At 38.0% G+C, this 22606-nt stretch overlaps 1 protein-coding gene across 1 annotated transcript in view; it reads right to left on the bottom strand.

Moving 5' to 3' along the window:
• Window positions 1-22606, bottom strand: part of LOC128986734 (muscle-specific protein 300 kDa) — a 183790-nt gene that overhangs the window by 111248 nt on the left and 49936 nt on the right. The window contains exons 29-40 of the mRNA XM_054407239.1: window positions 22199-22373; window positions 18630-18880; window positions 17957-18112; window positions 17000-17158; window positions 16008-16207; window positions 14845-15109; window positions 12019-12153; window positions 11464-11621; window positions 3467-6680; window positions 2742-2885; window positions 1526-1665; window positions 638-836 (exon numbers count right to left, since the gene is read on the bottom strand). Coding sequence (XP_054263214.1) covers window positions 638-836; window positions 1526-1665; window positions 2742-2885; window positions 3467-6680; window positions 11464-11621; window positions 12019-12153; window positions 14845-15109; window positions 16008-16207; window positions 17000-17158; window positions 17957-18112; window positions 18630-18880; window positions 22199-22373 — 5196 coding nt within the window. The remainder of the gene's footprint in view (window positions 1-637; window positions 837-1525; window positions 1666-2741; window positions 2886-3466; window positions 6681-11463; window positions 11622-12018; window positions 12154-14844; window positions 15110-16007; window positions 16208-16999; window positions 17159-17956; window positions 18113-18629; window positions 18881-22198; window positions 22374-22606) is intronic.

Here is a 22606-nt window from a genome sequence, read left to right as displayed (position 1 = left end):
GTGTCCTAGGGGTGCATTAAAGAGGTACAAGGTTAAGTTAACATTGTTTAATACAACTAACTTATCAATTTTTCCACAACATATTTTATGGAGAAGTTGTCAAATTTCTAGACTGGAAACGCTTAATTTAGACTTTGAGAGATATTTTATTGAGTGCATGGAAAACACTCTCCCAAAATCAGAAAGGAGTCCATATTTCTACCCAAACTGCTACACTGGAAGTGTTAATCATCCGACTCACTCTGACTTCATGATGGATTGGGCTCTGAATCATCGGAATTGACAAACAAAACTTTAATGTGACGTGAGTTGTGGCTGGAACAAGTTTCAACTACAGCAAGATTATGCTCCATTTTCCAAACCAGTTGGTTAAGTTCTGGGTCTGTAGTAGGAGAAGTTTTACATTACAGCAGATGGTAAATTACAGCTTTTGGTTTCAATTCAAAAGCAACACAGGAAACCTTATTTTTTACTCTGATTACTTCTCAGTTCTCACTGTGGAAAAGGTGTGTCTTTCGATTTTCACAGTAATTAAAACGTCAAAACATGGTGCATAAAAATGTACTCCTATTCTCTAACATGCACGAAATCCAAAAATGTCTCCAGAGCAATTAACTGTAGCCTACTATATATGTACCTGCAGTTGAGCCCTCTTCTCCTGCAAGGTACCCTTGAGTTCGGTGTGTTGTTGCATCGCCTTCTCCACACCCTTGAGCCACTTAGTGAGCTGCTCCTGGGCCAAGGTGAACTCAGCAAACTGCAGCAGACATTGGTCTAGACGGAGAGTGCCAGCCTGCAACTCCTCAGAGAACCCATCCCACAACGTCCTCAGTGTCCTGGGCATCAGGTGTAAAGTATTATTGGAGTAAATAAAGAATACAGGCTCAAATAGCGTCAGGCAGAACTAAAGTGCAAAATAATCTATGTTTAAAAAAATGAACAATAATATATTTTAGTGAATGTCCCTAAGGAGGAGTAGTCATCTCCATAAAAACCCAATGAGTTTTTAATGGGTCTTTGTAAGCCAAGACTACTGTTTTTCTGTTGTCACCTTACCCAAATTACCCTGATCAGTTGTTTATTTTGATTTTTTACTGAGGATAATTATTTTGTAATGTAAGCCCAATAATAAAAATACTTGGGTCCTGTATCAAACCATAAGGGTTTTCTCAGGTTTGAACCAGTAACATTCTCATTGCAAAGTCAGCACATAAAACTAATAACTGCTCGCCTCACAGCTATTTTAGTAGACAAAACAACAAATCTACTAGTCCTGATAAATGTAACATTTTTCACCACAGTAATGAGTTGCTGAACTAATTTGAAATTGAAAATAATACACCCACTCAGCAATACTGTTCAAGAGTAGGCCTATAATATTGTTTAACTACCATACCTACACACATGTGACCCTTAGTTACGTAAAAACAAAACCTAGCATCACTGAAAGTTTAGAATCAAAGAAAAATATTTAAGAAATACTAACAATAACTCTAGATTATCTTTATAGGGGTTATCCGCCTACCTGAGTTGTTGCCGTATGATTTCTCGTCCGTCAGGGGAAGTGTGGGCGTAGAGTTTCTCTCCTTTCTCCATAAGACCGTCAAATACTGCGCTCTCACGAGACTTTACATCCGCCAACTCTCTCAGCTTCTTCTGCCTCTCCTGGAACAAAGCGCAGTTAAGGGTTAGTAAATTCCACAGTATTAGTCTAGATAAAACTTCGAATGGAATGAATGTATTTTTTTAAAGTCTTGAAAATGTACAGTTTTTATCTACATGAGAGTGCAAAGAGGAAGTGATCCATCCAATTCTAAGACTATAAATTTGATTCAGGGACACAATTTCAACTGCTAACCACTATCACTATTAAGTCTGATCTAAGATTCTAAGAAGGGTTGTGTTGTTAGCCTTGTGGTTAGCATCTCGGACTTCGGTGCGGGAGGGACGGGTTCAATCCCCGGCACATCCACAAAACTTTAATGGGTTTGGACCGCTTTCCCTTAAAAGTGTTTGAAATTACCTCATTACAAAAATGCCACTGGCGTAGATACGAGCAAAAAAAAAGATAAAAGTAGCAAAGTTGGACTGGGACAGTGGCATCGTCCTGTTAATCCAGCTACTTGGAAGTCACAAATTGTGGATATTTATAGGCAAGCACTGTGGATGCAATACTCCCTGATGTTGATTAACGTCAACACTAGTGAGTACTATCAGCAGTGTTATCCTTATAATTTAACCGATTCGTTAATTACATTGCAAAACTGTGGTTCGGATTCCTCCACTATTAACAGTAGGTCCCTTAGTTGCCATTGGCTGTATGGGCTATTAATTAACAGTTGTGTCTAAAGAACATGTCAGGCTTAGGGCCTTTTCACACAGAGCCACAGATAGCTGCTATGGCTATCTCTAAGTTTGTATAAAAAATTAACTAAGTTCAGACGATGTTATTGTTTGGACTTGTAAAATAATGTGAGAAGAGAGTAGGGCCTATCCCTAGAAAAACTCAATTGATGGTATTGGAGGGAAAAAAACTAGGAGAAAGTTTTACAATGGGTGTATGGTTGAGTTATAAAGGGATGAGGAAAAAGAGTGAAGTGCGGCGACAGCAGGCAGAGTAATGCTAGAGGGATAGGAGAAGATTAAGAGGCCGATGTAGGATATAACTGGAATAAAAGATTACATGTTTGAATATAACACCACAACCATAATAAAAGTATTCTACTCTACACTTGAGCTACCTGCAGCACTGCCAGGTCCCCGACAATCTCGCTGTGTTGTTTCACCTCCGCTTGTCTTTCACCGAGCCACTGTTGGAACTCTGCGTTGCTGCTGTTGAAAGCTGCATGTTCCTTGACAAACTGATCATACCGGGACACAGCCTCCTACCACACAATGTAAATGTTAAATACTTTCTTATGGTTGTAGGATTTGTTGTATGAGGAACAAAATACAAGAAACCCTATTCAAGACAAATTTACATGCAAGTTTTACAAGATATATCAAATATCCGTTTAGTTATAGAAACAGCACAATGTTTTTGAGGAAGCATTGGAAAAAGGCTAAGTGTGCAACAAAATTAAAAATAAAATTGATTACGATGGATGAGATGCCTTGAGTAGCTTTGTTGTTATACTAGCAGTTTATTTAGCCAGGATCATTTGTTAAAAACCCAATGATTGAGGCAAGCTAGGTTCAATTTTGCAACATTAAAAGGCTACTGGCTTTTACCAGGATCAAACCAGCCAACTAGAAATTAGTAGGTTGTCATGATTCAAGTTGTTATTGTTATATAAACACAAAATAGCACTTGTAGCTAACCATAACATTTTTGTAATTCAACACGGCAGATTTTACATTGTTTTTAGAATTAAGTAAGCAGTCTTTTACCTGTATAGTTTGAATCATTATTTAATAGTTATCAAATCAACGTAATAAATTAAATAATATCCACTTCATATCTCACCTTTGTTTGGTTCCGCAATGTTTGGTATCTAGTTGTAATCTTTGATACTTTTTCAACTAATTCACCACCAGCATCAGTGACTTCAGAATGCAGGGCAGAAAAGTCGTCAGATTTTTTAATGATTTCTTCTTCTAGATTTCGCAGTCGATCTAAATGCTGCTGCTTGGCTTCCTGTGTACTTCTTAGGCTCTGGTCTTTTACTTGGCTTTCTTTTTGTTTCAACCAAGCATTAATTTCTTCAAGTTTCTCTTCAAACTGTGTCCATCTGCTGCACAATTGTCTCAGCTTGTTCAAATTTTCATTACACCTGTTGATAAATGAATTCCAGTTGTTCTTTTGCTCTTCAAGCTCGCCAATCAAAAAGGCATGACCAGGTTTAGAAGTCTGTTGTACAACAGCTTTTAACCTCCCATCACAGTCGCTGAGAAGTTTGTCACCTTCTTCCTTCTGAAGGAGTAAATCTTCCAAAATTCCCAACTGAGCATTAGTTCCGTCTTTTTCAGACTTTGCTTCTTCAGCAACAAGTATATTCATAAAATCTCTGAATTTTTCAAGTGCTTGAACATAAGCTTCGTGATCAACCACATGTTTTTCAGAAAGAGACACTCTGTCATCCACTTTTTTCAATACTTTTTCATATTTACTCATGATGTCATCAAACTTTCCACTTGCTTCTGAATCAGAAAGAGCAGCAATTTTTTCTTTTAATTGTTTGAAAATGGCTTGATGGGAGTTAATATCCTGTGCTAGAGTCCTGTAGTTATGCAGGGTTATTTTTTTGTCTGGCAGAGTAGACTTCAACTCATGTTTTTCGCCAATTTTTTTATCAACATCTGAGAGCCACTGTGTTACTTGGCTGTAGCTGTCATCAAAGGAAGACCGTTGCATCAGCAAACCTTCAATCTTCTTTGTGATGGCATTGGCTTTGTCAATGAGAGTTTCTGAGGAATCACGCAAGCTACGCAGTTGCGCTCTTACAGTATCTCTGTTGGCTGGTGTTATATCAGGGAATAAAGCTTCTCCTTGCTCCACTGCCTTATTCAGCAGAACCTGTCCTGCCTCTCTATGCTCTGTGAAAACCTTCAACTCATCCAATTTTTCTTGATAAAGAGAGGGTTTGGCACCAGCTTTGATCGCCTCATCAAAGTTTGTGAGCTTTGAATTGGCTTCTTCTAACCAGGTCTCTGATTTCTTAATGGCGTTGTTGTAAAGCCCATGATTTTTGTCAAGTGTCTGAAGTTTTTCTATGAATCCATCAGCAAACTTCCTGACAGCCTGATATCTTGTTGCCAACTGACCAACAAAGTGACCAACTCTGGATTCAGGGCATTGCTTCATCATCAAATTACCTAGTTTTTCAACTTCTTTGAGCTCAGGTTCTTTCTTCTCTATGTCACCTCTAAATGTTACCATTTCTTTCACTTTGACAGGAACAACTGATAGATCTGTCTGTGAGCTGCCTTCTGTTCTTACTTGTGCCTCTATATCTTTTAGCCAAGATGAAAAGTTTTCAGATTTCACATCATAGTTTTGCCACAGATCCAAACTACTGTCTAATGTATTCTTTGTCTCAGTATAACTAGCTTTCAATGCTGCAAGATCTTTTTCTAATTGCTCTCTTTCTTCTTTTAACTCTTGAATATTAACATCGTCTTCAATTTTCATTAGCATATCAAAGGAGGCATCAAGATCCTTTTTCTTCTGTTCACAATCATTTATTCCTGCCTCAAGATCTTGTAGGGACACTATCTTTGCTTCTAGATTGTACCTATCACTACCTGGTTCTGGTCGGCACCATAATACTTTTTCTTTGTAGGTCGCTATGCCTCTCTGTAAAGCTGACAACTTTTCTTTGTGATACTTTACAAGGAATGTTAGAAGAGTTTTTTCCACTTTATCTGCATGAGTGGTTACACCAGAATATCTTTTGTTCAAGCTGTTAGTTTCTTTTACAATAGGAGAATCGATAAACGATGGATAGTTACTTTTTAAACTGTCCACAGAGCTATTAATAGTATCTACATCAGATTTCAAGGATTTTAATTCTGATTTCAACCCTTGGCATGTTTTTAGTCTTTGTAAAATTTTGTTATTTTCTCCAGTCAAATTGTCACATTTCATAAGCTTCTCTCGAATTTGTCCCACTTTGTCTCCGGCAACTTTAATTTTATCTTTCACAGCTTTCTCACTCTCTCCCAAAGTGTTTGTAATATCTTCAAGTTTCTTTGCAAGCTCAGCAAGGTCATTGAACTCTTCCTCTAACAACTTGTCGAGCGATTCCAAAGTAGGGATGGATTTTCCACCATGAATCTTTATCAGCTGAGCAGTTTTTGTTTTGATGTTTGCACTCAAAGTAAGTTTTGCTGGTAGATCATTTTTATAAGCCGCAAGTCGAGTCTTACCCATCTCACTATCAGCAACATTTTCAGCAGCATCAGTTAGCGCAGCATTTGTTTCACCGATCCATTGCAGCAAGTCATTTTTGGCCTCATCGATGTGTTTCCAAATAACCATTTCAGCTTCTGCAGATTGCAATTGCTTACTAACATCATCTTGAGCTTTCTTCCAATCATTGTGAGCACTCTCCACTTGATTATTGATGTCTCTCAAGTCAAAAGATTCAAGCTTCTTCACTTGTTTAGCAATATCTGCAGCCTTGGTGTCCATCTGATCTAAAGAAGATTTGGCTTTCTTCAGAGTATCCAATGATTTCTTGCATTTTTCATATGCTATAGTCGCTTGAGTCAAGTCGTTGACATTCTCTTCTTCTGGTTTTGGTTTGGTTTCCGCGGATTTGATAGCGTTGTAAAGCTTATCTTTGGCTTGATTAAACTTTTGTAAAGAAGACACAATGTTCGATAGCAGTGCTCTATTGTTTTTCACTATTTCATTGACCTTATCCCAGTTGGCATCAATTGAAGCGAGGATGATTTGTATTGTGTTGACATTGGACTCATCTTCAGCCATGAGAGATTTTCCTTCTGCAGCCAAACCATCCTTGGCAGTTCTGGTGGTGTTGTGAGCTTCCCATAGAACATCCAGCTCCTTGATTGCCGAAGGTAGTTTTTGACAAGTATCAGCATTGAACACAATTTCTTGCACTCTTCCTTGAGTTGCCAACAGATTTTCTGACATTTTATGTTGGTTTGTTTGGAAGTCCTCCCACTGTTTCCCAATTTTTGCTTGGAACTGTTTTTTAGCTGTCAGTTGTGCCCTGCAAAAATAAATCAAGCATAAGGATGACATGAATAGGATCTCTATAAATGGTAAAATCACACTTGCTGACAGTTTTTTTTAAACATATAACAACTAACAAGAGTATGTATTTGCTTGGGTAGTCTACATAAATTTATTTGGTTTATTTTAATTTTGAATCAAGTACATTTGAGTTACATTCGTAAGCAGTGCTCGATTTGTGACAGAACGCGGCAGAACGGCATTCCGGTACCTTTTTTTCGTAAAGATAAAATATTGGCACAAACAGGTACCTATAAATACAGCTCCGAGACCTCATGTTTTACAAATCGAGCATTGGTAGTAAGTAAATTTCCAATTATAGTAGTAGGATTGAGGAATAAAACAAGTTTATGAATGATAAAACAGAGATAAATTAAATTTATGAGAATATGAGTACAAAATAAGACAGAACAGGATCAGACAGAAACAGATGAGACAAAAGTGTGTCTGTCACTTAAGCCCCGTGTACACGAGGCTAGTATTAGCAGCTAGTTGATTAGCGCTAATAAATTCGCTCCGTGTAAACGGTCTATTAGCGTAAAAAATTACTAGCGCGCTAGCATTTTACTCCCTGCTAGTCGTTTTGAACATGTTTGATAATACTAGCGCTAATAAGTGGAGGGAGTCCACTAGCGCTAGCGAATTAGCGCGGTACTAGCGGCGTATTTGCACTTCTGCTAGTGCTAATCGCCACTTGCCATACTCCAGTGATGATAGTGCATCAGTTGTTGTTTGTCTGACAAGTAGAATTGTTTGTTAGTTTGTTAAAATGAGTGGACTTAAGTGGAGTGATTAGTTCCAAAACAGTTCTTTAAAGCATTCATTCTCAAAAACTTAAAGTACTCTATAGGGTCTTCCAATGCCAGTTCTCTTAAAAGAGTATTGGAGGCACCAAGAAGTTCTCGCCTCCTAATCTACTTCCCACCCACTTCCCAGGGAACACCCCACTAGGCAACTCAACAGGACAACACGTGATACCCTGGAATAGGAAATCACCTAGAGACATTGCTTTGGCTAGAAGATTTTCGAGTAAGCTGTTCAAGCCGGAGGTCGTGAAGTGGGCTGTCGATTCATTCAGCGCTTTCAAGTCTCCAGGCGGGGACGGAATATTCCCAGCTCTCATCCAAGAAGGACTAGAGGTCCTTTTAAATCATATGATAGCTCTGTTCAGGGGCAGCTTTGCCCTAGGTTACATCCCAATTTGTTGGAGGAAATCAAGGGTGGCGTTTCTGCTGAAAAAAGGTAGAGACCAGGCCCAGCCTAAATCCTACAGGCCAATTTGCCTGTCGTCTTTCATGCTAAAGACTATGGAAAAAGTGATAAACCGCCACATTAGGGATGCATATTTAGTTATCAACCCCCTAAGTGCGAGCCAACATGCGTTCATGAAGGGCAAATCTACAACGACGGCCCTAAGCACCCTAGTGGCAAAGATCGAGGAAACCCTAGAACACCAGGAGATTATGGCAGGGGTCTTCATGGACATACAGGGTGCCTTTGACAACGTGAGTTACAAATCTATAGAGGCTGCAGTCAGAAGCAGGGGCATCTCCCCCGACGTAGCAGCTTGGATAAATGCCCTGCTCAAGAGCAGGGTGGTGACGGCAGAATTGGGAGGCTACTCGACAGCTATCATTGCTCGGCAGGGTTGCCCTCAAGGAGGGGTTATCTCACCCCTGCTGTGGGCTCTTGTGGTGGATGATCTACTGAGAGAGGCTGACAGGAGAGACATAGACCTCCAAGCCTTTGCAGACGACCTAGTGCTGACTGTCAGAGGCAAACACGCAGCCACAGTGAACAACCTTACCCAGACAGCCGTTAGCTTCATTGAGGGGTGGTGCTCCAAAGAGGGGCTCACAATTAACCCTGACAAAACAGAGCTAATCTCCTTTACGAGAAGGAGAACTAACCTAACAGCCCCAAAAATTCAGGGGAAAAGTGTAAAACTTGTGAAGGAAACAAAATACCTTGGAGTTTACCTCGACCAGAAACTGACCTGGAGCAGGCACTTTGACTATGTACTCGCAAAAGGTACAGGTGCTTTTGGTGCTTGCAGAAGAACCTTTGGCAAGAAATGGGGACTCAGTCCCAAACTCACACATTGGACCTATGAAGCCATAGTCAAACCAATGGTTACATATGCAGCCTTAGTATGGTGGCCTAAGGCAGAGCAGACAGTAGCTGGCAGGAAACTGCAGCAGCTGCAAAGGCTAGCGTGCTCGGGGATCTGTGGAACCATGAAATCCTGTCCCACAGCTGCAATGGAGGCAATACTCGACATGCTCCCACTAGGGCTGGAAGTTAAGAAATGCGCAGCCATATCTGCACTAAAAATGGGCAGCAGAGGTGAGCTGAATCTACAGAGGCAGTCTGGCCACCTGTCCATCCTGAGGGGATTCCCAAGCATGGACATGGAACTAGGCACACCAGACCTCATGACAAAGGAATACGACTTCGAGATTCCTTACCAAGTTGCAATAGGGGGAAGAGACAACTGGCAACAGTGCAACTTCAGCAATGACAGAGCATGCTTGGTCTATTACACCGATGGAAGTCGGAAGGATGAGAGATCAGGGCTGGGAGTGTATGGTAACAAAACCAAAATATCTCTGGCCTTGGGCAGAACAACAACAGTTTTTCAATCAGAGGTCCTGGCGATTGAGTGCTGTGCTAATAATATTATTAGCAAGAATCTAAGAAAGGGTAAAATCCTTATTCTCTCTGACAGCCAGGCAGCACTGAAGGCGCTGGGGTCATGTGTGACACAGTCACGAACAGTAAAAGGGTGTAAAAACACCCTCAAAAAGTTAGCAGAGCGAAACCAAGTCAAATTGTCTTGGGTTCCTGGACATTCGGGGCATGAGGGGAACGAAAAAGCCGATGCATTGGCCAGGAAGGGTGCGGAAGACCAACTGTCAGGACCAGAACCCTACTGTGGTACCCCCATAAGCTCAGGAGTAGCCAAAGTCCAAGACTGGGTCAAGGTTCAAAAGGCTCTGGCCTGGATGAACCACCCAGGTATGAGGACGTCCAAATTACTAATCGACCCCACTGATAAAGGCTGGAAAGACTTGCTGAGCCTTAAGAAAGGGGACATTAGTCTGCTAGTAGGAGTGTTAACAGGACACGGTCCTATCAGGAAACATCTCAGGACCATAGGGAGGTCACAAACAGACCTCTGCAGGTTCTGTGAGAACGAGGTAGAAACCTCAGAACATTTATGGCTGGACTGTCCAGCGTTGGCCCATAGAAGGCTTATATCTCTGGGGAGGTTATTCCTGGAACCAACAGAGATAAGGAAGCTGGGTGTCTTTCAGCTCCTGGGCTACTTGAGGAGCCTAGGGCTGTCAGAATGAATTAAAGGGTGCTACAAAAGGTCTCCAGGCCGAAGTAGCCAGGGGTATGCCATTACCCCAGCCCCCCCAAAAAAAAAAAAAAAAAAAAAATCTACTTTCGAACCCACACAGATCGTCTCTTTTTATTAAGTTCATGTTCACACAACTCTTGTACACCAATTCTTAAAATTTGTCTCAAAACATTTCAATTTAAAGGCCATGTCACACCGACATCCGCCGCTCCCGTCGCGGGAGTACCGTGCGGGGATGTTTTTCCTCGAGCCATGTCACACCAAAAGTTTGCGTCCGCGGCGGGAGTTTTGAGATTATTTCATTACAATTCGTTTTACATAAGAAACACATCTACCTGTTGGGTATGACATGTAAGTTTTTTGGTTTTTAAAGTAGTAAAGTGTTTTAAGAAGCATTGAATGCGTTTATTTATTTGTTAGCGTACATTAAAAAGTGATCTGTAATTATTTTTTTTTATTTTTTTATATGAATTGGACCCTATGTTGGAAGTTCAACAATTTTAAATATGGTTGAGGATAAATTATCCACTTTCAGTATTTTGATCGTTATTTTTTGCTACACTATAAAGACTACTTACTTTTTAAATAAAAACATTGGGCCATTTTAAAACTAATGTAATTTTCTTGCTAAACCTTATATTTAAAAGTTCAAGTTTACATTCATTGTACAGTTTTGGTCGTTGCAAGTTGAAACCTTTGATGAAACAAAAAAAATATTTGTTTACGTCGACAATATAAATAATTTGATAGTAAACAATACATTTTTACTGAAAACATTATTTTTGCATGTTGAACAAAATTCATTTTTTCTTGTGATTAACATTCTACCAAGATAATACAAAACAACATACATCGTCAAACAAAAGAAACATATTAAATTTACTTTCAAACTGTATTAATCTGTATTACTTTTAAACTTTATAGCTTGGCCATTCGAGATGACCCTTTGCGCATGTGGCAGACAAAACTCCCGGTGTGACTTGGCACATTTGATAACATCGTGAGCGATTTTTCATAATTCACTCCCGCCACGGAAGCGAGCTCGGTGTGACATGGCCTTAAGGGAACAAAATACATTTTGTGCTAAACTGAAATGACTATTGCGACCAATGAACTTTTCACTTCTACATGACTAGCGCTAATAATAAGCCCTATTAACTAGCCACGTGTAAATGGGAATTTTCGCGCTAGTGTGCCCAGCTAGTGCTAATAGCGAATATTAGCTGTTAGTAAACTAGCTACGTGTACACGGGGCTTTAACAACAATTGAATTAATTAAAACGGCAATTGATTTAGTTAGGTAATGTATCAAGATAAACTATGGATGAAGGAAGTAGGGTTATCTTTGTGGGAAAATGTCCGCAAGAATCTTTCAAATAACAAGCTTGTTTACCTGAGCCTGTCCAGCCTAGTGGCCACTTCGTGTACTGTAGAGCGAGCACTCTTGCCTGTCACCTCCGTTGCAGATTGTTCACACAGCAAGTCGACACCTCGTGCTGTGTTACCCCACGTCTCCACCTCACTTGACAACTTGGCTAGTTCTGCCTCCACCTGTATTGGGAAACACATTATGTAAATCAATTGATTGAGAAGTGCTATTTACAAAGGTTTTGTCTTATAATTTAAACTGACTCGAGGTTGTATTTATTATTTGTCTCTAAATTTAAGTTGAAATTGCTGACTGAAGTAATTCAGAAAGTTTCCAAAATACTGAATTGAGTAAAAAATTTGTATCTTTACTGTTACACTAAAACACATTGGAACAGTCTAACCTTTTTGTATTTGGGTTTTAAAGTTCTTAAAGTCTTTTGAAAGACTTGAGAGTCAAACACTTGTAGCAGATTTGTATTGGAGTCTATGTCTACTGAATAAATATGCCCTAATTATGTAATGTCATTAACCTGCCTTTGAGGTCCCTAAGGTTTCGTAATAATTGAGGGTGACTTACCTGGTCCAGAGGCTCATTGGAGTCTAACTGATAATGCAGATGATCTATCTGTTCCAAAACTCCCTTGCTCCAATCTCTCAACTCCCTCCACTTCTCCAGGGCTTGTCTCTTGCTTTGTAGCTTGTCTTCTAGGTCCTACAGTCAAAAGGTACATTTAACAACATTTAAACTCGATTCTATACAAGACAAGACACAAATTACATAGTTTTTAAATAACTTTTAAAGTCAATGCACCAACCACTGTCTCATGTAACCTTCTCTCATTACTGCTTTGAAGTAAACATCACAAGTCTGGGGATAAATTTGAATTGGCTTGTGATTTTTGCCAACAATATTTGATCACAGACCGCACCTTACCACTTAAAAGTATCGAAACCAAATGAATGAAATCAGGAACCTACCATCATTACTTGAATATTTTAAAAATTGTTTATGATTTTTGTGGATATCACTAGTACAGTTTGAAATTACAGTGTTCATCCTAACACTCCGCTGCAGACAAACTACAAGAAATACAGGGTGCGGCAAAAAAACCGATCCATTTTCTGCAGCGCACTGTTCAGCGACAGGTCATCTGAGGGTGGTGGGAGTATGCTCTTTAGAAAATCTATGCAATACCATTTTATGTAGTTATAGAGCAGTGGTCGTATGAGCTACGTGTGGTTGTTATCGAATCGTTTTTAAAAGTAATGATTTAGGCCCGATTTCACCAAACTTTTAAACCGCCGTTAAGCCTTGCTCTAACTGCAGTTAGCTCTTAACTGACGAAATCGGATTTCACCACTCGCCGTTAGCCCTAGTTTAGACTAAACCGTCGTTAGATAATTAACTGCCCAATTTTGACCGGTTAACTTCTTTAATCTTTCGTTAAGTAAGTATCAGCTGTCTTTAAGTTTAAAGTTTATATGGAAAGGCGAAATGGTAGGAGAGAATACGGTACGAATTAGCTTTTGAAAGTTAGTGATGGCAATGAAGAGTAGCCTATGTTATTCGCCTAACTAGGTGGATAAGAGAAAGGGTTAATGATTTTAATAACAAAGATGAAATTGATTTTATTATTAGATATGAACTATCAAAACGTTTAGCCTTTTTCTTTAGGAAATGAATACAAACTCCTGTAGTGGTTTGTGTTTAGGTTATCCCACGTAGTGCATTGCTTTAGGTTATCCTACAAGGTTTTTAGTTAAGGCGTCTATGAATCTATGACTAGTGACCGCATTGAACTGATTGGCGATCAAGAGCCGTACTCTTTTATCCCGGCTAAAAAGAGTGTCCCGGCTCTTCTACCAACATTATCAAATTTATTATTTCATTGTACGAAAAAATAGGCTCCCTTTCCTTCTCCCGGCTTTGGGTAACCCTAACCAACGTTCAAACAATTGTTTTGCGTTCGGTCAGACGTAAGTAAAGCAAAATCTAAACCTAAATTGTCATTATTCTGCTAGTATTTTATAGAAAATAATTATTTTGGTGCTATCTACATTGTGTCTCGTTCTTGTAATTCTTTTGACTCCAGTTTTTTTCACTACTTCAAATGTACCAAACTGGTTAGTGAACAAACAGAATATTGAACATCCCTGTAAAAAGTTGGATTGATGAGTCTTGACTCGACCGCAAAACTCAAGCAATTTGTTCCTCGAATATGTTTGATCAACATTGTTTTGCCTTTATTTACTTATGTTAATTGTTTTGGTATTTATTCTTGCTTTCTGTTGTTATTTTGCTCAGAATCTATTGTATTCCTGTAAGCTTGCTGTCTCCAGTTTTGTTTTCACTACCTCATAAACACTGATTTATTTTCTAGGTTATGTTTACTTGCTCCCGTAACAGCCCGGTATTATGACAGTTCACTGCCACTGCCACCTGGATTTTACTCTAAACTCTCGTTTATAAAACCAGCGTTAGTTTTGACGCGTTTTCGTTGGTGAAACCAGATTTCCTTAACTGTGGTTTAAATCATCGGTTAGTTTTAACCGAAGTTTAACTAAACCATCGTTAGCGAGAATTTGGTGAAATCGGGCCTTAGTCATTGCAATTCAGCGGCAGTTCCATGCTTTTATTCAATTAGGTCAACATAGAGAGGTTCCGTCGTGATTATCTGAATGGGCGATTACCAAATTATACAGATTATTATTCTAAACATTTATTATTCTAATCTAAACATGGAATTAACCTCAAAATTCGTATGACTTAGCAGTCAGACATGTTCAAGGCACCCGCTTGTTTTCGGGTGGGCCTACGAGGACTGTTTTCCACACACAGCAGCACGAACTCTATCGAATGTTTGTTGTGTGGCGTCCTTTGGAAGGCCTGTCAGCTTCCTTTTCAACGCAGAAGCCGTTGTCCTAAAGTAAGTAACCGACCACATTATTGTGCTACATAAGGGAACTTCTCCATGTAGCCTTAATTGAAAGTATGCATGAAACTTCCGTTGAGTAGCAATGAATGAATTCACTATTTTATAAAAACGACTCCATAACAACCTAATAATGCACTAGCTCCGGCGACCACTGCTCTATGACTACAAAAAATGGGATCGTGTGGGCTTTCCAACGAGCCTACCCCCACCACTCTCGGACGACCTGTCGCTGAACAGTGCTCTGCAGAAAATAGATCGTATTTTTGCCGCACCCTGTATAATGTGTATGTGACCGTAGCTGAATGTGTATGTGACCGTAGCTGAATGTGTACTGAGTTTAGGAGCATTCTGATGCGGCAATAGCCCTGCCCTAAATGATGCCGATGCAAATGTCAGTTACTTTCTGGACGAACTATCCCTCTCTAAGATGAATATATAAAACAACCATTATTCCAAACCACACGTACCCTGTATCTGGCTGCAATGACCGTGTACACCTGGTTGAGCCGCTCGGCCTCCTGAGCGTTGGCTCCGTTGGTGAGTCGCTTCACATTGTCGTAGATGGCCTGGAAGGCTGGCAGCTTCTCACAGTGCTCCTGTTGTAGTGCGTGGAGTGTCTGTACCCGAGCGTCTGCTTGGTCTGAGGGCACCACGTCGGCAGCCTCCGCAGTGTTGGTCTCCATGATGGTCAGCCACTCGCCGAACTTGTTCATGTAGGCGGTGAACTCTTGTCTGGAAATTAGATAAACAATATAGTTAGTAGTGCTGGCAATTTCAGGAGGAGTGAACAATGTATTTTTGAATTTCTTCATTTTTCCCATGATGGATTGGGTAATGGCATAACAAAAAAATAAAGATTTTTGTTACTTGCATTCCTGTTACAATCTCGTATGGTATGGTATGGTATGGTGGTGTGCTCGTATGGTGTGCATACATTGTATTTTGAACTAAAGCTGTTTGTGCTCTTGGAAATAGAAAAAATCTTTAGGTCAGAATGTCCGGCTGTGATTGTTCCCTCCTTATAAAAGTTTTCAATTGTTTTCAATTATAAAATTGACACATAACCCAAACAAAAAGTTTATTACATTTGTACTACAATATAACTTCCACTAGCACTGCGTCTTATGTTTAAAAGCCCCTGGTCGACCAGTATAAAATAAATTTTGTTAAGTGTTTATTGTGCTACAGTATGTGATTTGCTTATAATTAACACTTCTTCTCAAGTGAACTCTACCATGAATGATCAATAATAGCAAGACATTTGAACTAAATTATGTTTTCCATTTCTGACAACACGAAACAGTTGTAGTACCGTACATTCATAATGTAGTATAATTCATTGTGACAGCAGCACAAGTAACATAGCCTTTATTCATGTACTTATTGATTGTTCAAACCCCAACATATTCATAAAAAAAATCAGTTAAGTTATTTCAATGCTACAGATACATTTATTTTAAATTTAAATATATACCTTATTAGCCCGGTGGATTGTGACTTCAAATTAAATTAACCCTTGTAGATTTAGATTTTAAGGTGTATTATAGTGTTCAAGTATCTCTGTACGGCATTAAGCCAATTAATAAGATACCTACAACCATATAAAACATGAAATTCTACATTTTAATACCTAGCTGCCAAAGCATCGGCCAGAAGGTTGGCTCTCTGTCTGATTGCCTCGGACAGTTTTCCACTGTTACTCTTCAATTCTTGGATGCGATTCTTGAGAGCAGTTGCCCCTTCCAATGCGATGCTCTGAGATATCAAATCGGCGGTTTGACTCAATGAGGCCATGTCTGACTGGGCCGTTGATAGATCTTGACTCAGGCCCTGCACATGATTAGTTAAAATAAAAATGTAAAATACTGGTGAAAGAGTATTTAAAAAATGTTATTTGTAATAAAAAAGGGAATATAAAATTAGTGAATTTTTTTTTCAAAATAAAATATTTTCTATAAAAAAACATTTATCTGCATGTCCAAACCCTATCTAACAACTAATCCAATTACAACCCATTGACTTTAATTACTTTTCCATTTATAAAAAGTGCAAAAAAGTCCCGAAACAGTAAAATATTTCAAAAAATAATAAAGATGGAGCTACAAAACTTGGTAAATGTTACTGGGCATTAAAATAGTGTTAATACATTTAATTTAATTCAATGATTACGCTACCCCCTCAGGGGAAGGCAGCCTAGAAGACAGAAGAAAATCTCAAATGTAAGCATAGGGTGATATGCACGTCAAATTAAAGGTCATCAAATTGAGGCTGCATTTAGATGATGTTTAGTATAGCAACTATTAATGGAAGTTGACATCTGAATCCCATGTTAAGACTATAACCAGATTAAAATTTAAATTAATCTAATTGAATTGAGATTCTGACTGAGTGACCTGCTGTCAATTACTGAAGATATAAACATTTTAAACAAACCAAACTGAAACGATAACATTTATGTCACATATCAACAACTAATAGATCAAATACAATTTTACAGTGGAACGTCCTATGAGAGACTCGTTCTTCTGAATAAACTATTGGCTATAGATGTTCCATATAAATAAGATATTTACTTCAATATCCAAAAGTCAACGAGAGCTCTCAACTTATTAAGTGATTTACCTTCAACTTGTCTAGTTGTTTCTTCAACTCCTCTTCTGACAGAGAGTTGGGGCTGACGTCAGAGTTGAGAACTTCAGCAAACTCTGGTCTGTTAAGCCATAGCTCCATCTGATGTGCCGTGTCCTCCATCTCATCCCACAGGTTCACTAACCGATCCATCTGTCAAACCAAGTAAATATTAATATAGAAATATTTTTCCTGATAAAAGCCAGATAAATTTAAGACAAAACTTTGCATTGTTTTAAGACTGTCTATTTATTTTTATTTTTTATGATTTCTACGCTGACGACATTTGTTTACCTTTTGGAATACAACGGTCCAAACCCTGGTCTTGTTACTGTCTAAGGTCGACCTTTTTGTTAGATAGCTTTATTAATTCATAGCCCACTGACAAATGGCATCTAAGTCTGGAAAAGATCTCAGATGGAATCAAATCAGCGACCTTCATATTTGAAAGCGAGCACTACCCACTCAGCTACCCTGAGAGTTCAGTATATTTGTTTTCAGGTTGGAACTATACAATTTTTTTAACTTCGATTTTGTATGGTGATTTTATCCATAAAAACCCATAAAACAACGGAAAATCTGATCTTTACAAATACGACTCAAACATTTTTGTTTAAAATTCAGTATTTTATGGCCCTTTTAACAAAATGGTACAACCTCCATTGCTGTAAAAATTACAGTTCAAAACTGGTTGGAACTTTTGTGATTTTCCCCATAAAATATCATTGTTACTCCCACCGCTTATCCACGAAAAAGGTTGTTGACATTGACAAGCTAATGGGAGAAAGTATGTGTCAGATTGCTGTTATAGTCGATTAACAATCGATTAGACTTTAAACACAGCAAAATATCTATAGCCAGTATTCCTTATGACAGACCTAACCATGAATGGGACTTACACCCTGAGCATACAGTAAGTAGTAACCTTCCCGCACAACACTTTACACCAACCTTCTCAGCTCGCTGCCCCGCTGCTGTCTCTACAGCCTGACACCGACTGGCCAGAGCACTGGCAGTGTCTTGTGCCGAGGAAGGCGTCAGATCTCGACCTATGGTGTATAGCATCTCCACAATCTTGTGATGCTCAACACACTCCTCCACGAATATCTGCAAGTTTATAACAGATTTTTTATTTAATCATAATTCCAGTGTAGGTTTGTAAAAGATAAGACCTTAAGATAAAGCTTAAGGAAGCTTGAGGAGAAGGGCTTTAAGAGAAAGTGGTCTAAGCCCCGCAACAGCTCAACAGTTTGTAAACATCTAAAGGGTTGCTCTAATGGAAACTATATTGTTACTATGAGAAACACACTCATACAACACAAGAAATGCTAACAACTTTGCACTACCAATTCTATCATTGTGCCCTAACCGAAGAGAAACCCAATTATGTCGGAGCAAGCTTCTTCCAAACTACAATAAGAAAATGACAAAAGATAGACGCTTCAAGAACAAAACATAATAATGACTGTAAAAGAAAAACTACACCCTTAAAGAATTCTTTGACTAAAAAGCTTTAACATGAAAAAATGTGCAATGGTCTTACCTATAACAGCATTGTATTTCTTGGTTAAATTAAAGTTTCTTTGACTATGGCTGGATATTAATTATTAATATATCCACTCACCCTGACGACTCTGAGCAGCTCACGAGCGTCAGCCAGTGTCGCAGGTTTGCTTGTGCCCATGTTGATCTGCAACTCAGCCTTCTCCAGCCATGGCTTCAGCACATCAACCTGTTGCTGATACTCTCGCCACAACTGAGACTGCCTCTGCAATGCTGACCCTTGACCTTGCATCTGCTGCTTCAGCTCAGCCACTGACTGCTTCAGCACAGACAACTCTGCCTTCAACTGCTGAGCCTCTTCATCAGCCCCTCCTGTAGACATTAAAATTGGAAAAGTTTTACAATGTCAGTGCATCAGACACTTCTTTGTTCGTGGTTCACTATTGAAGATAGTAACTTAGAACGTTTGTGTTTAAGGTATAAGACAAAAATTTTCTGTCGATGAAGTTACGTGATCTATAATCTGATCACATTCTTGGAAAAAGTAACTAAAAAATGAACATATTAGTATACAAACCCAATGATAGCTGAAAAATTACAAACTGTGTACATTAAATGTTTTGTACAATAAAAGGCTTTAGACCAGGATATGAAGTTGTAGAAAAAAGGTGGAAAGCAGCTATTTTACCTAAGAAGAAATACAGATAGGCCATAGAACAAAGAGAAGAAACATTAAACTAGGGATGGTCAAGTCTCGAAATTTCGGGAAATTTTCGGGAAATTTTAATTCTCGTTACACGAGACAAGATTTCTTTTTGGCCGAGATTTTTATCGAGACGAGAATTAAAAAAAAATTAAAAACGCCTGCAGAAAGTCAATGCAATACCCGCAATACAGGAGCGTGTTGTAGTTGCGTTTCCTTTGCGAAGGCGTTTTTATTTAATAAATTCTTTTAATGTAAATATTACTTTAATTATTTTAACGAGGTGTTAGCCCGCCCTACGTACGGGAATTCAGTAGTCAGTTAAAACCGTGTACAATTCAGATCAGCTAGTTTACACATATAAAGACAAAGTTTCTTGCAGTTTTAATGTGAAAAATAATCTTTAAACAAATGTTGTGTGACCAAATATGTTTTTATTCCATCATAGGCCTATACGATATGCATTTTAAATCCAATAATTTTACAATAAAACAGCAATTCTGAAATTTTTACGATTTGAAAAGCGTTGAAGTGAGATTTGCAGCCGATTCGCACAGACGCACACTGATTATAAGTAGCCTACAGTAGAGAGAGTAATAGCTTTGACTATTAATACAACACTTCTTTATCTTATACAACTTCTGTATCCAATAGTCAATGGTAATAGTCAATTGAGAAGTGTATAGACCTAGTCAACGATACCACCTTCCATAGCATACCTGCCTCTTCCATAATTATTATCACCACAATACAACTACTATACACAATTTCCAGTAGGTCTGAATAGAAACGACCTAAAATAAAACGATAATATCCAATAAAATTCACAGTACACATAATTTAACTTTGGTGTCCTAACATCAAAACTAATCGTCACACCTATCCTTTATATCAATTTCACTGCATTAATTGCTAAATAAATAAGTGTAAACAAAGAAAAGTAAAAACAATAACAGTTTGTTTTGAAACAGCTGTTTGGTTCAAATAACATTCATTTGAAAAAAAGTACTGGTCACATGTAGCAGGAATATAAAAAGTAAACACGCTAGTAAAGCTAATGACGTAATTGTCAATGTTTATTAATCCATACCGTTATCAGTTCTATCCTTGATAATTACCCACCCTCATTGAATAAATGTAATTTCCCATATTAGTTAATTTAAACTACAATATATTCATAGTTTAAATAAAAGTGATATTTTCACGTTTGGGGGCGCTGATATAGGCACCCCCAAACGTAACCACAACTGAACACGATTTCATAAAAGGATGGTTTGTCTAATTGCAGTATCCTAGGTCAATGTTGACGTTGTGTTCAATCTATGTCATCCATCTGTTTATCTTTGTTTAAAACCCGGCTGAGGTTGTGGTGGTAATTTAAAATCGTGATTCCTGATTATTCTTTATTTTCTTTTTATGACATCAATATTTCCGGGCATAATCCAAACAAAGCTAAAGCAGACAAACAAACATTAATTGTAAACAAAATGCTACCATGAAGAATTAAACAATTAAACATTATTTTTCTATTTTTTTCCTTGAAAAGTGGAGCAGTAAAATAATCTTCATTTATCCTTTTTTATTAAGACTCGTGTACAGAGCCTCGATTTGTACTGTGGTTTAATTAATTTTGGTCTAAACTCTTTTAAACTGTGGTCTAATTATCTCTACTAATCTTACTTATTTCCTATAATCAATGACAAAATAAGAGTAAATATAATAACCTCATAGTTCCATAGTTTATATTTAACCAGCTGTTAGTTAAAACAAATTATATTACTCTAAAACAAATCGAAGATTACAAAGATTGCTTTACAAAATAATTTGAACATCCTAGTATTTTACTATGTATATTTAATTAATATGTCATCCTCTTACAGAAGAATTGAACGTATCAATGATTAGCATTACACATAGTATAAATAAGTCAACCCTAAGTATGTCTTTACATTTTTATCCAAATGCTGAATTTGTGACACAAAAGCTGAATGTTTACAGCTGTTATGTTAAGCAAATTATTTTATGCCAAAAGCTAGTTTAGAATCTTAGCGTCGGCTGCTAGACTTTTTAAAAATTAAAACTTAATTTCTAAAAAACTGGGACCCTAAACTAAAATTATGGCTTCGACATTCCCTAGTTCTCAAAATTATCTTTCTTTCAACACAAAAATCATGAAAAACCGTCGAGTGGTTGATTCAGAATCGTGAAATAAAAAAACACTGTTTCGTTTTAATATTATAGATAATATACTTTAATAACATTTGAGAAGTTTTGTTAAGTGTAAGCAGTGTGAGGAATGTTTTATTACTATAAAAAGTCAAAACAAGTAACTATTTTATAAAAATTAATATTGCTTTTATTTTATGATTTATTTTATTTTAGGATAAGTTGAACTCTATCCTAACTGATATTACTATGTTTCCTAATCGTCTAGGCATTTTTAATAAGTTAGGCGTGATTAATAAAAAACTGTTATGCTGATGTTTTTTAGTAAAATATTGTAAATATTCTTGCCTATTATCATTATGTTTGTATTTAAACTGTCATCTAACAATGTTACAAAATCAGGTAAAAATTTTGAACTTGCATTTCCCGTTGTGTATGAGAAGGGAAATCCCGTCTCGATCTCGTCTCGAAATTTTATGAGAAATAAAAAATCTCGTCTCAAACTAAAAATCCAATCTCGTCCATCCCTAAAAACACACAATATTTTGTCTCCAGGGGAGACTATGTCACATGTGGAGAAAGGGAGTTCACAAAATGGTATCTGTCATGGCTGTTGCCGCATATGCAGTAAACTGGTGAGAAGTAGCAACACTGGGATGACATTATGTGTGTTTTATGTGTCTCTATGACCTACCTGTATTTATTCTAAGGTAAGCTATCTGATATCGCCCTTTTATAATCATTGACTGTGCTAATTCCTGATGATGATTTTTAGAATAGTAGAATCCAATTGGCAAAACTGTGTTGTAGTTGAGAATCACCTTTAATCAGCTGTTCTGCCTCCTTGGTCAGCTGGTCTATGAGGTTCTCTCTCTCAGCCACCTGCGCCTGTAGAAGCTGTGCCTTGCTGAGCTTGTCTTGTGGAGATACCTCCAGCATCTGAAGGCTCTGAACAGCTGCAGGTGCTTCTTCACTCCACGCTTTCACTGACGCCACCTGCGACGGAGTTAATTACTTGTCTGTACTAAATTTTGAACTTGCAAGAAGCTTTTACATAAAATACTCTAAAGTAAACACATTAAAACTGAATAATAAGTTTTACTTGTCTCATAATCAGTCAGACTTTTGATGACACTTCCTGGAAGATTGGCAAATGTGTAGACTTTTCTCATGTGCCAGGCTGCTACTTTAAAACATGAACAAAATTTAAGTCTGTTTATTGTCTAATC

This window comes from Macrosteles quadrilineatus, unplaced genomic scaffold (genome assembly GCF_028750875.1).
Source record: "Macrosteles quadrilineatus isolate MER2022 unplaced genomic scaffold, UCM_ALF_1.0 Scaffold_2__2_contigs__length_208266976, whole genome shotgun sequence".
Classification (NCBI taxonomy): Eukaryota; Metazoa; Arthropoda; class Insecta; order Hemiptera; family Cicadellidae; genus Macrosteles; species Macrosteles quadrilineatus.
Note: the sequence above shows the minus strand (reverse complement) of the source record. Positions and strands in the feature narration are given on the sequence as shown.